The 12,797-nt window shown below is 41.2% G+C and overlaps 1 protein-coding gene and 1 pseudogene across 1 annotated transcript in view; one reads left to right on the forward strand and one right to left on the reverse strand.

Annotated features, from left to right (window-relative positions):
• LOC126260634 (venom allergen 5-like) overlaps positions 1–1,816 on the forward strand; it is a 157,219-nt gene extending 155,403 nt beyond the window's left edge. Inside the window, exon 5 of the mRNA XM_049957972.1 lies at positions 1,588–1,816. Within this exon, the coding sequence (XP_049813929.1) occupies positions 1,588–1,816 (229 nt within the window). The remainder of the gene's footprint in view (positions 1–1,587) is intronic.
• Positions 1,817–7,993: 6,177 nt separating this feature from the next.
• On the reverse strand, positions 7,994–8,111 carry LOC126261538 (5S ribosomal RNA; annotated as a pseudogene).
• Positions 8,112–12,797: the final 4,686 nt, after the last annotated feature.

Here is a 12,797-nt window from a genome sequence, read left to right on the forward strand (position 1 = left end):
ACACACCATGTCAAGAGTGTGCAAAGAATATCAAATTGCAAGCATCACTTCTCACCACAGACAATGCAGTGGCTGACGGCTTTCACTTAATGACTGAGAGTTGCGGCTTTTGCACAGAGTTGTTAGTGCTAACAGACAAGCACCACTGCGTGAAGTAAATGCAGGAATCAATGTGTGATGCACGACAAATGTCGCCTTTTGAACTGTGCTGCAGAATTTGGCATTAATGGACTATGGCAGCAGTAGACCGCAGCAGTGTCTTTGCCAACAGTACGACTTCACATGCAGCTTCTCTCCTGGGATCACGACCCTACCAGTAGGACCCTAAATGACTGGAAAACAATGGCTTGGTCAGATGAATGCTGATTTCAGTTGATCAGAGCTGATGGCAGGGTTTGAGTGTGGCACAACCCCACGAAGCCATGGGCCCAAGTTGTCAGCAAGGTACTGTGCAAGCTGGTGGTGGCTCCATAATCGTGTGAGCTTTGTTTACATGGAATGGACTGGGTTCTCTGGTCCAACTGTACTGATCATTGACTGGAAATGGTTATGTTTGGCTACATGGAGACCATTTGCAGCCATCCGTGGACTTCATGTTCCCAAACAACTTTTAACTTTTATGGATGACAATGTGTCATGTCATCATGCCACAATTGTTTGCAATTGGTCTGAAGAACATTCTTGACAATTTGAGTGAATCATTTGACCACCCGTATTGGAACATTTATGACACATAATTGAGAGGTCAGTTTGTGTACAAAACCCTTTACCAACAACACTTTTGCAATTATGGACAGCTATAGAGGCAGCATGACTGAATATTTCTGTAGGGGCTTCCAATGACTTGTTGAGTCCATGTCTCACCAAGTTGCTGCACTACACCAGGTGAAGGGGGTCTGACATGTTATTAGGAGGCAACCTATGACTTTTATCACCTCAGTGTCATCTGCATCACCGCAAGTGTCGCTCAGGTAGCGACTGTGCAGACAAGATTGAACTGACTGCAGTGTTCACAGTCATTTAAACAGTCTTTCTTCACACGGTCGATGCATGAATGGAAGAGGGAATAATGCAATGTACTTCAATCATTTGCAGAATATTTATGTAGATGTAAACAACAGGAAGAGATGATGAGCAGCCTCAAATCATTCCAGACACTGCCAGTTCTTTGCTAATTGTTTGTATTACTATGGATTTTAATTGCTTACTCGTTTGATTCATTGTGCATGAGTAGGGAGGGTATTTGAACTTGTGCAGCAATTTTTTTTTCTCAAAGTATCCCTTAATCCGTGCCGGCCGCAGTGGTCTAGCGGTTCTGGCGCTGCAGTCCGGAGCCGCGGGACTGCTACGGTCGCGGGTTCGAATCCCGCCTCGGGCATGGATGTGTGTGATGTCCTTAGGTTAGTTAGGTTTAAGTAGTTCTAAGTTCTAGGGGACTTATGACCTAAGATGTTGAGTCCCATAGTGCTCAGAGCCATTTGAACCATTTGAACCTTAATCCGTTTCCTACTCTAATTCATCCATTCTTCCATCCAACATGTGGAGAACAATGTCTCCTCCTAATTGTCTACTATTAATATGTTGCAGATTCAGTGCAGCAACTGGCCATTATTCACAAGTTGTATGGGCTGTCACACGCTACATCGGGTGTGGCTACACAGCATTTACTGAACCAGGTGGCTGGACTTCACAGCTGTACGTGTGCAACTATGGACCAGCGGGGAATTTCATTGGCCAATCTGTGTACATCACTGGACAAAACTGCTCCAGATGTGTCAATGGCTGTCATAGCAATTACACTTCACTTTGTGCTTAGTGGTTATAGTTTGTTCAAGCCTAACTACAATATATCTGTGTTATAACAGTACTCTGTCTGGCACACCCAACTACTGTCAGCTGACAGTGGATGTCAAATAACAAGTGATGGTGGTGGTGAATGTCACAAAACAATTCAAATTTGTTTGTGAATTTGTCAGTTATTATTCTTATATTGTTACTGGTATTACTGATTTGTATTCTAATCAGCATTTGTACTCTACATACCTTAAACTGTTAACACCTAAAATTAATAGACGCCTCAGTTGTTTTGAATCTTCTAATAAAAATTAAAATGCTGGAAATAACTAGTAATTTTCTGTATTTATTGGATCAGATAACAGTAGCCATTTAAAGTATCCCTCTTTTATGTTGCAAGAAAAATGCTTCCAAACCAAACTGGCTCACCTTTATCCATCTGTATTTGTGTGGACTCAAAGCATGTAATTATATTGATTGAAAATCATTTAACATATAACATGTAATGTTCACTAATGAATGAGTTATCTAAATTGCAACAGTATAATGCACAAAGGGCAAGATGTCACTGAAGCTGCCTTTTTATACAGATTGCAGCAATTCATCGTTTTATCAAAACAAGACATGATTGTCTTACTAGGATAGCCACAATTGTTCTTTGAATAAAAATATGGCATTTCAGTCTTTGATCACTATTTTTTTATTTTCAGTAACCGGTTTCAGGCTTGCTGCCCATCTTCAGATCTGTTACATAAAGTTAAAAATATAATTAACAAGAGAGATTATATAGTTACTGATAGAATTATCTTAGTTTGCAGAAAATTATTTCAGTTCATGGTGCACTCAAAAAAGATTATGTAAACGTTATTTCTTTAAAAATTGTCCTATTATTAAAAAGTATATCCGCCATTAATATGTATGGTGATAAAGCAACCTCTTAGGACATATGCACAATTTCTACAGATATAAGATTTTAACAGATTAAAAATTACTTTAGTTATGACAGCGAACCAGTATTCTGTACTGAAAGGTTACTCTGTAACTGCAATATATGGTACATTTGCATTTTAATACATTCTGAAAAAAATTTTGTAAACTAAGATAGTCTATCAGTAACTATATAATCTCTCTTGTTGATTATATTTTTAACTTTATCTAACAGATCTGAAGATGGGCAGCTAGCTTTAAACAAGTTATTGAAAATAAAAAAATAGCAATCAAAGACTGAAATGCCATATTTTTATTTTTCGTTTTGGTTATGGTACTGAGACATATTCAATAACATATCTGCATTGTAACGGTCGCCTAGTTGTAGATATTGCCAATTGCTATAATTGCACTATTTCACTCCCATTTACGGAGCTTGTTAGCACTTGATGTTAGGTTGGCACCATTAAAATGCATTGTGGTAATCGCTGCTGCTTGCTAGATCGATGCTGTGTCTCGATGCTGATGCTGGCTCTAAATCTGGTTGTCTAGGGTTAAAAACATGAGGTCCCGTGTTTTTTATGTGCTGTTGATGATAAAGAACGAGCGAAACCAACAAATATGTAAAACATCAAATATTTATTACTCTGGTGGGCATCTTAATTCCACTGTACTCAAAGATCATGACACAACACAAAGTAGTACTTCCTTTACATGTTCTTTGCATTGTTTATCCACCTCAAACAATAACACACAAACACACTTTACCGAAGTGACATTCAAACTGCGCCCTCGACCCTTCTTGCTGCTTGTATTTATAACATTGTCAAAGAACTACTAAAAAGAGATATAGTTTATAAGTCACATATACATCTGTTATCATAATTTGTGCAGATAAGTTATTAATTTGTATCGAGTGACATAATTTAACATGTTATTAAAATGACAGACAGATTTGTTGACTTGACAGAATAATTCTTTGTTACAAAAAGGCCGTTTTTTTTAGAAGTTTGTCAATTGACTTCTCTAATTTGCATAAATAAGTAAGTAACATGAATTATTAAGGATTACAGTGGTTTTAGTCTAAAATAGGATTGATTACGTGAATACTGAGTGAAAACGCTCCTAGTGAACAAATAGGTTTCACTGGATGATTTTTATTTAAGGAGATCCAAAATACCTAAGTTGGCCACTATTTTTCGTACTTCATATTAATTATTTAAGATAAACTTAGTGTTTTTACATGATGACATTTGCTGTATCAGTGGTCAAGTGATATTAACTTTTGTGTGGGTCAGTTATTCAGTATAATTTAATGGGTTGACTGTTTATGGAGACATGTTGTGCAATCATTGTTAACATACACAATAACTTTTCTATAATCATAAATACTCGTTAAACTGGTTGAATTTGGAGGGTATCACATACTTCATTAAAGTAAAGCCTTTAATATGTTCCGTTACAGCATGGAAGAAAGCAAACATTATTGATGACAGCATTGCAAGTTATACCTTGACAACTGGTACTCTTAGTTCGTAACATTTCAACTATTTACAAAGTTTTTAGAGGTTTTTACAAGTTAAGTGAAAGGTACAAATACTGCATCTTTATATAAAAGGGCTCCCTGCAGTGGGAGCTAGCCAAGTTACACTAGAGGTCAGTAACAAAGTGAATACGAGTCCAATGTTGCAGGTTGCACACATCAGAAATCAAGGCATCACTTTTACTCTGGTGCTCCCATCCTTCTCACTATCATTCCGGGAGTATGACAAGTCTGAGAAAAGTGGCACTACGGTTGCTTTAGACTGATGAATTGTTATCTCTGTGACAAAAAAAAGTACTACTGTGTATTCTTTAAACAATGTCAACTTGCGTTTATAGGCTAATAGCTAGTTGTATACTTTAGCATTCATTTGTGTAACTTCTTTGAAGACTATTGTACATTTATTTTAATAACTGATGAGCATTTAGAGAAAACACTTCATCCTCATCTCCTGCTTTCTTGTACTGTCATCACACACTCAGTAACATGCCAGAAGTGTGTACTTGTCAACATAATTGTTCAACTCTCCGAATAGAAAATAAATACCCCCATTAAAAGAAATTTCAACAATCTTTGAAAAATGTTTACATATACATCCAAAAATATATACATATAAAGAGAGATTTGTGTGCACACACACACAGACACACACACACACACACACACACACAGATATAAAGGGTATTAAAAAACTATATCAACAAAGTTTGATGAGTTGCAGACTTGAGGAACAAACTGAGGGTATGAACCTGTGCCCAGAAACATCATCCAACAATGCTACAGAGTGTTGAAGTTAATTGGTGCCGGCACCTGCTGCAAGGCTACCCCTTCAGTAGAAAATGTTACTTTTTATGCTGATGGACTATAGGTGGTGTGCCTTGGAGTGTTGTTTCTTATTCAGTGATCATGACTGATTGATGAATGCCAGTGGAGAAAACAGAGCTAGCTGCTGCATAGACAGACTTTGTCTCTTATGAGTGTGATGCTCTGTTGCCTCGGTGAATGATGGTTTCAGGCATGGGTTTCCATCCGCCATTTATTTTTCTCTTGCATACTGAAAAACACTGGAATTTTCAGAGCATTCTAGGAGAGAAATACACTGCATATGGAAACCTGTGTCTGAAACTATTAGCTTAAGCCCATCAGAGGCCTAGGTCAGCATAACTAAATGAGGCACCTGGTCAGCTTAGTGTACATTTTGTAAAAAAAATGAATATTATGAATGTAATGGCCAACAAAAAAAAATCAACTATTTATAATGTGTATAGTCTAAGCTCTAGTAATTTTAATATACATACTTAAAGCTATAGGTGAGAAACAATATGAATCATCATCTAGCACAGCGTCATGAGTTAAGGTGCAGAGAAATAATAAAGAATAGAATAAGGAAATTACCTTTCATTTTAAATGTCTGTAAACATAGCTTCTACAGTTATAATTTCAGTTACTTTCATAACTTAAGTATGAGGCAGTAGTTGTTATTCATATTGTTATAGGACATATTTTTATGTTTTTATTTTACTGAAATCATGAATAATGTTGTTGAAGTATATTTCATTTGAAACTTGCCTTTCAATTGATAAAATGGACAAATTGACTAGTCATTATTGTTCATATGGCTTAGACAAGTATGTTCCAAACAAGGGCTTGAAGCGGGAATGTGTGGAATTGCTGCTTACAAGTTAGTGGTGTAGGATGTGGTGATGGTCATTGCCAGGAAACATGACTGCACAATGGTACATTTATTTGTGGCAAAGGAATACTAAATAAATTAACAATATTTTCTAATAATGAAAGTATGTGCTCTTGCGATCGCATGGACAGTAATGGGCATTGCACAATAGATGTGCTTGAATGCTGTTCATGGAGGGTGAATACTCCTCAGTGATTGAGCTTGTGGTCTGATAGTGTAACTGTGGGAGAAACAATGGACATACATGCACTTGAAGCTGATAACCATCTTCTTATCCTCGAGCCGTTGTGTACTTTGCAGTTGCAATTTAACAAGACAGTCTGCATATTCTAATCCCATTCAACGGCTGATGCACATGTGGGCTGTGTCATGTGGTGTGACTTCATTCTTACACAGCACACGTGGTTGAAGCAGATACAATGTCCAGCACTTGTGACATAGTCAGCCAGCCACTGGCACAGGGGTGCTCGGTATGCCTGTAGTGGGCGTGGTCCAGGCAACCGCGCCAGCTGCTTAAGCAGGGTGGGTGGAGACTGAGGCACACATGGCAGTGCAGTGACAGCTGTCAGATGCTGGTGTAGCTGCAGGTGTTACTGGAGGGCCTCCATGTTAGTAGTGGTGCAAGCAGCTTGCTGTTGTACTTGATGTTGAATGCTTTCTCACTGCAGGTGATCACGTGGTGTGGCCCCAAAGTAGGGCAGCTGTACCACGTTAGTGCACAACATGACATGTGTATGGTGCAGCAGATCAGTGTGCACAGATACTTTACTAGTGCCATGATGTGTCAGTGAGGGTGATTGGATGTTGGCCATAAGAATGCTCAGACATTCTACCAAGGGTGGAGCCAGGAATGGGCTCTAGATCGTGTCATAGGCTGCTGGAGACACTGTGACAGAGGCTGTCCAGTTGAGCATTGCTCTCCTGTTTTTGGGCAACGTCGTCAAAGCTCGCAGAGGAGAGACAATGGCACCAGCATAGGACATACTGTCAGTGAATATATTTCATTAAATTTCATGTATACAGCTATGCAAATATTACTTCTTCCACTGGTATTTCTGCCATATTCCATCCCACCATCTTCAGAGTGAGTTGCAAGACTGACAGTAAGGTGCCAAGCATTGCATTATATACTCCACTGTGATGGTACTTTGCATGCTGGTTGGCAAACACACTAAGTCCTTTCATCCATACATGTATTTTTTCATCATTTGAAACTTTCCTACAGGAACCGTTATACAGAGTAAAAGACATATTACTATAAACAAAACTAGGTTTACTTTGAGTCTTCGGGTCGATTCCACAATGCCATGTCTTCTAGGTAATGACATCTCGGTCGGCAAAAGATTCTAGTCCAGGTAGAGATGCGTTCGCACAGCGGACAATTGCAAGTGTAAACCACTCACTGCCAGCTGCTCCAGTTGCAACATCGAGTGAAAAATTAACTCGACATCCACGAAAAAAAAATAGGTCCATTAAGAATTACAGATTGACTTTTTTTTGTATGTTTGGTGGTGGTAACACCTTGGTGACTTTTCTGCAATTTAATTATACCGAGAACCAGATGCCATGCCTTATCCAAATAAAGCCATTATCTCTATTTATCAAGTTATTGGTTACTCTAATGTCCATTGTTTCCTTGAAAATAGAATCCTAAAAGGACGAGGTGGATGTTAAAATCTTCATGTCACTGTAGTTCATCAAATGGCCCATATCTACACAATGTTTAGCGAAGGCCGAGTGGTCTGACTGTAGTGTGTGTATCTTCGATGTTCCATGCGGCTCTCATAATGGCGTTTGTTGTCTGACATATATAAAAAAAATAAATAAACTCCGCCCGAACAGGCAATGAAGGCCCAACGGTACCAACTGGCCACTATGTCATCCTCAGCCCACAGGCATCACTGAATATGAATATGGAGGGGCATATGGTCAGCACACCACTCTCTCGGTCGTATGTCAGTTTATGAGACTGGAGCCGCTACTTCTCAGTCAAGTAGCTCCTCAGTTTGCCCCACAAGGGCTGAGTGCACCCCACTTACCGACAGCGCTTGGCAGACTGGATGGTCACCCATCCAAGTGCTAGCCAAGCCCAACAGTGTTTAACTTTGGTGATCTGCCGGGAACCAGTGTTACCACTGTGGAAAGGCCATTGGCCTGACCTATATATGACATATCACAATTACTGCAAGGAATCTGATACATAACTGCCTTGTGAAACAATCAATTACCCTACGGTGCACCCTGTGCAGTAATATCTTAAGGACACTTACGGTTTGTGAAAGCTGATGGCAGCTACTGGCACGTAAATAGAGATTAGTATGGGTTGGTTCACTATATATAGCATGTCCTAATGTGTCATCGACTTTACAACAAATGAAAACATAAAAAGGGAGGCATCTACTAATACTAGTGTGGATAGAAATACCACCTTGGTGGAGTATGTAAGACCACACTTGGCACATTGCTGTCATTCTTGCGACTCACTCTGAGAATGGACAGATGTTACATATCGGAAATATCAGAAGTTGAAGTATGTGTCACAGTTCTCCACAGACATTTGTCATATTTCTGGGATAGACAATATCTTTGCCTTTTTAACTTCTTACTGCATTAAATTTCAGGGGTGCAGCAGCGCAAAAAAAAAAAAAAACCGAGCCTACCAAGTGTCAGATCAGATTTGCAACTGGATTCAAGACTTTTTTGCAGATAGAACTCACAAGTCTCCCTTCACATCATAAAATCAACAGATGTAAAGGTAATTTCCATAATATTCCAAGGAAGTGTGATAAGTCCATTACTGTTTACAATGTATATAAAAGATCTTGTAGAAAGTGTAAGAAGCTCTTTAAGACTTTTCACGGATGATATGGTTGACTACAAGAAAGTAGCAATGCCAGAGGACAGTACTGATCTGCAGAATGAACTGAAGGATGGTGCAGTATCTGGTAGTTAACCCTTCATGTCAATAAAGTCACAAACTGCATGTACATAGCACAAAAAAGCCACTACTGTAAAACTACATTATTGGTGACAAATTGCTGGAAACAGTGTCTACCACAAAATAAGTAGGCGTAGCCAAACAAAGCAACCTTAAGTGGAACGATCCATGTAAGAAAAACAACATGGAAAGCAGATGTCAGGCTGGGCTTCATAGGAATAATCTTAACAATATGTAGCTCATCCATGAAATAAGTGGCTTGCAAGGCGCTTATTTGACCAATACTTGAATGTTGGTCACCAGTCTGGTACCCTTACTAGGTGGGACTGACAGAAGAGGTAGAGAAGATCCTACACAGAGCAGTGTGTTTCATCATGTAATCGTTAGGTCAGCACAAGAGCGTTATGGAGATGCTCAACAAACTCCAGTGGCAGACACTACAAGAGAGGAGCTGTGTGCTGTGCATCACAGAGATGTTTGCTACTGAAATTTTCAGAGAGTAAGCCTACTTTCCGGAAACAGTCTGACAACATATTACTTCCTCCCACCTGTCTCGTGAAGTGACCAGAATAAGAAAATCCGAGCTGAACAGAGGCTTACTAACAGTCATTCTTCCCACACACCATTCGCAAGTGGAACAGGGGAGGGGGAGGGGTATCAGATAGTGGTACCGTACGTACCCTCCACCATACACTGTCAGGTGGCTTGCACATTAGTGATGTAGACGTAGAAAGAAGATAATTTTTATTAGTTTCAGTATAGAAAAACTTCTCCGGGGCAGAGATTCATTCAAGTCCAATGTACTTGTAAACGGAAGGATTTCTTGAGCTGTCCGTCTATAACTCGCTTCACTTAAGAAGGTGCATAGAGGCGGAGCTATTGGGATGGGTAGAGGGGATGAGGTTTGCACGTGCGTGGCGGCAGAGAGCGGGCAAACGAAATCCGTGTTGCCAAACTGTGTTGCTGCGGACAACAATCATGTTTCGTCGATGAAGAAACAATACCGCGTAACTGACAAATTGCCGATTTTTCGTTTTTCAGTCAGATGACGTCGTTGACTGTATGCGCATCTGCTCTGAACGCCATAATGCCGAATTTTAATTATTTACCATGAAAAAAGTATCTAAAACAATACCGCATATGTGAAACAGCAAATAAATAGATAGCAATACCGCGGAACTGTAGATAATTAAATACCGAGTATCTACAATCTATGGGCACTGTAAACAATACCGCGTAAACACAAAAGCCCGCGCAGCCACAGCACATTGTTACTGCCTCATTACGTATTTAACAGTGCTCGAAAGTGGTTCCATGCTTGTAGCTTCATTTGTGATAATGGACAGCGATATAGATTTCGATCTTTTTACTGAAGAAGAAATTGTTTCTCAGCTGAAATCAGCTTGTGAAAGCGGAGAATCGTTCCTGAGAGTGACTGACAGCTGTAAGAAAATCGTTTTATTATTCACCTTTGAATGTTACTAGCACCGCAAGTGTCTTATTGTGATAAAAATCAGGACGCCCCCATTTCACTCGTTCTGTGGTTTATTCATTTCTGCCAAAGATTTCTAGAAGGCATACGATGAAATATCAACAAAGTTAATTAAGGCATGTTCTTGTGAGTTTAGTACAATTCTAAGTTACTTGTGTAACCAGTCAATTATAACTGGGACATTTTCTGACTGGCTAAAATATGCAGATGTTAAGCCGCTATTCAAGAAAGGGGATAAAGAGATACCATAAAACTACAGACCGATTTCATTTTTGCCAGCATTATCAAAAATTTTTGAAAAAGTGATGTACAGGCAGCTTCTCAACCATCTGACCACAAATAACATACACTCCTGGAAATGGAAAAAAGAACACATTGACACCGGTGTGTCAGACCCACCATACTTGCTCCGGACACTGCGAGAGGGCTGTACAAGCAATGATCACACGCACGGCACAGCGGACACACCAGGAACCGCGGTGTTGGCCGTCGAATGGCGCTAGCTGCGCAGCATTTGTGCACCACCGCCGTCAGTGTCAGCCAGTTTGCCGTGGCATACGGAGCTCCATCGCAGTCTTTAACACTGGTAGCATGCCGCGACAGCGTGGACGTGAACCGTATGTGCAGTTGACGGACTTTGAGCGAGGGCGTATAGTGGGCATGCGGGAGGCCGGGTGGACGTACCGCCGAATTGCTCAACACGTGGGGCGTGAGGTCTCCACAGTACATCGATGTTGTCGCCAGTGGTCGGCGGAAGGTGCACGTGCCCGTCGACCTGGGACCGGACCGCAGCGACGCACGGATGCACGCCAAGACCGTAGGATCCTACGCAGTGCCGTAGGGGACCGCACCGCCACTTCCCAGCAAATTAGGTACACTGTTGCTCCTGGGGTATCGGCGAGGACCATTCGCAACCGTCTCCATGAAGCTGGGCTACGGTCCCGCACACCGTTAGGCCGTCTTCCGCTCACGCCCCAACATCGTGCAGCCCGCCTCCAGTGGTGTCGCGACAGGCGTGAATGGAGGGACGAATGGAGACGTGTCGTCTTCAGCGATGAGAGTCGCTTCTGCCTTGGTGCCAATGATGGTCGTATGCGTGTTTGGCGCCGTGCAGGTGAGCGCCACAATCAGGACTGCATACGACCGAGGCACACAGGGCCAACACCCGGCATCATGGTGTGGGGAGCGATCTCCTACACTGGCCGTACACCACTGGTGATCGTCGAGGGGACACTGAATAGTGCACGGTACATCCAAACCGTCATCGAACCCATCGTTCTACCATTCCTAGACCGGCAAGGTAACTTGCTGTTCCAACAGGACAATGCACGTCCGCATGTATCCCGTGCCACCCAACGTGCTCTAGAAGGTGTAAGTCAACTACCCTGGCCAGCAAGATCTCCGGATCTGTCCCCCATTGAGCATGTTTGGGACTGGATGAAGCGTCCTCTCACGCGGTCTGCACGTCCAGCACGAACGCTGGTCCAACTGAGGCGCCAGGTGGAAACGGCATGGCAAGCCGTTCCACAGGACTACATCCAGCATCGCTACGATCGTCTCCATGGGAGAATAGCAGCCTGCATTGCTGCGAAAGGTGGATATACACTGTACTAGTGCCGACATTGTGCATGCTCTGTTGCCTGTGTCTATGTGCCTGTGGTTCTGTCAGTGTGATCATGTGATGTATCTGACCCCAGGAATGTGTCAATAAAGTTTCCCCTTCCTGGGACAATGAATTCACGGTGTTCTTATTTCAATTTCCAGGAGTGTATTATTAAGAACACAGTTTGGATTTGTGAAGGGTTCTGATATCGAGAAGGCTATTTACAACTACAGTGAAAAATGTACTTAATTCATTAAATAACAGGTTACAAGCAGCAGATGTTTTCTGTGATTTGTCAAAGGCATTCGATTGTGTGAACCACAACATCCTTTTAAATAAATTAGAATTCTATGGTGTCACGGGCAGTGCTGCAAAATGGTTCTAGTCATACCTCGCTAACAGGAAACAAAGGGTATCAGTACAAGGGACTAGTGAATTAAGTCATCAGTCATCATCAGAATGGGAAGACATTACATGTGGTGTCCCACAAGGATCCATCTTAGGGCCATTGCTTTTTCTTGTGTACATTAATGATCTCTCATCAGTTAACACTGCCGGGAGCAGAGTTCGTTTTGTTTGCAGATGACACAAGTATTGCAATAAATAGTATGTCGAGTGTAGTTCTAGAAAGCTCTGCTAATGATATTTTCATGGATATTAATAAATGGTTAAAGCCAACTCACTGACATTAAACTTCGAAAAGACTCACTATATGCAATTCAGAACCTGTAAGAGGTTTCCACCCAGCATATGCATAAAGTATGAAGAAGAGCAGATAGAAGAGGTTGACAGTCTTAAATTCCTGGG

The sequence above is a fragment of the Schistocerca nitens genome, chromosome 5, assembly GCF_023898315.1.
Source record: "Schistocerca nitens isolate TAMUIC-IGC-003100 chromosome 5, iqSchNite1.1, whole genome shotgun sequence".
NCBI classification, from domain to species: domain Eukaryota; kingdom Metazoa; phylum Arthropoda; class Insecta; order Orthoptera; family Acrididae; genus Schistocerca; species Schistocerca nitens.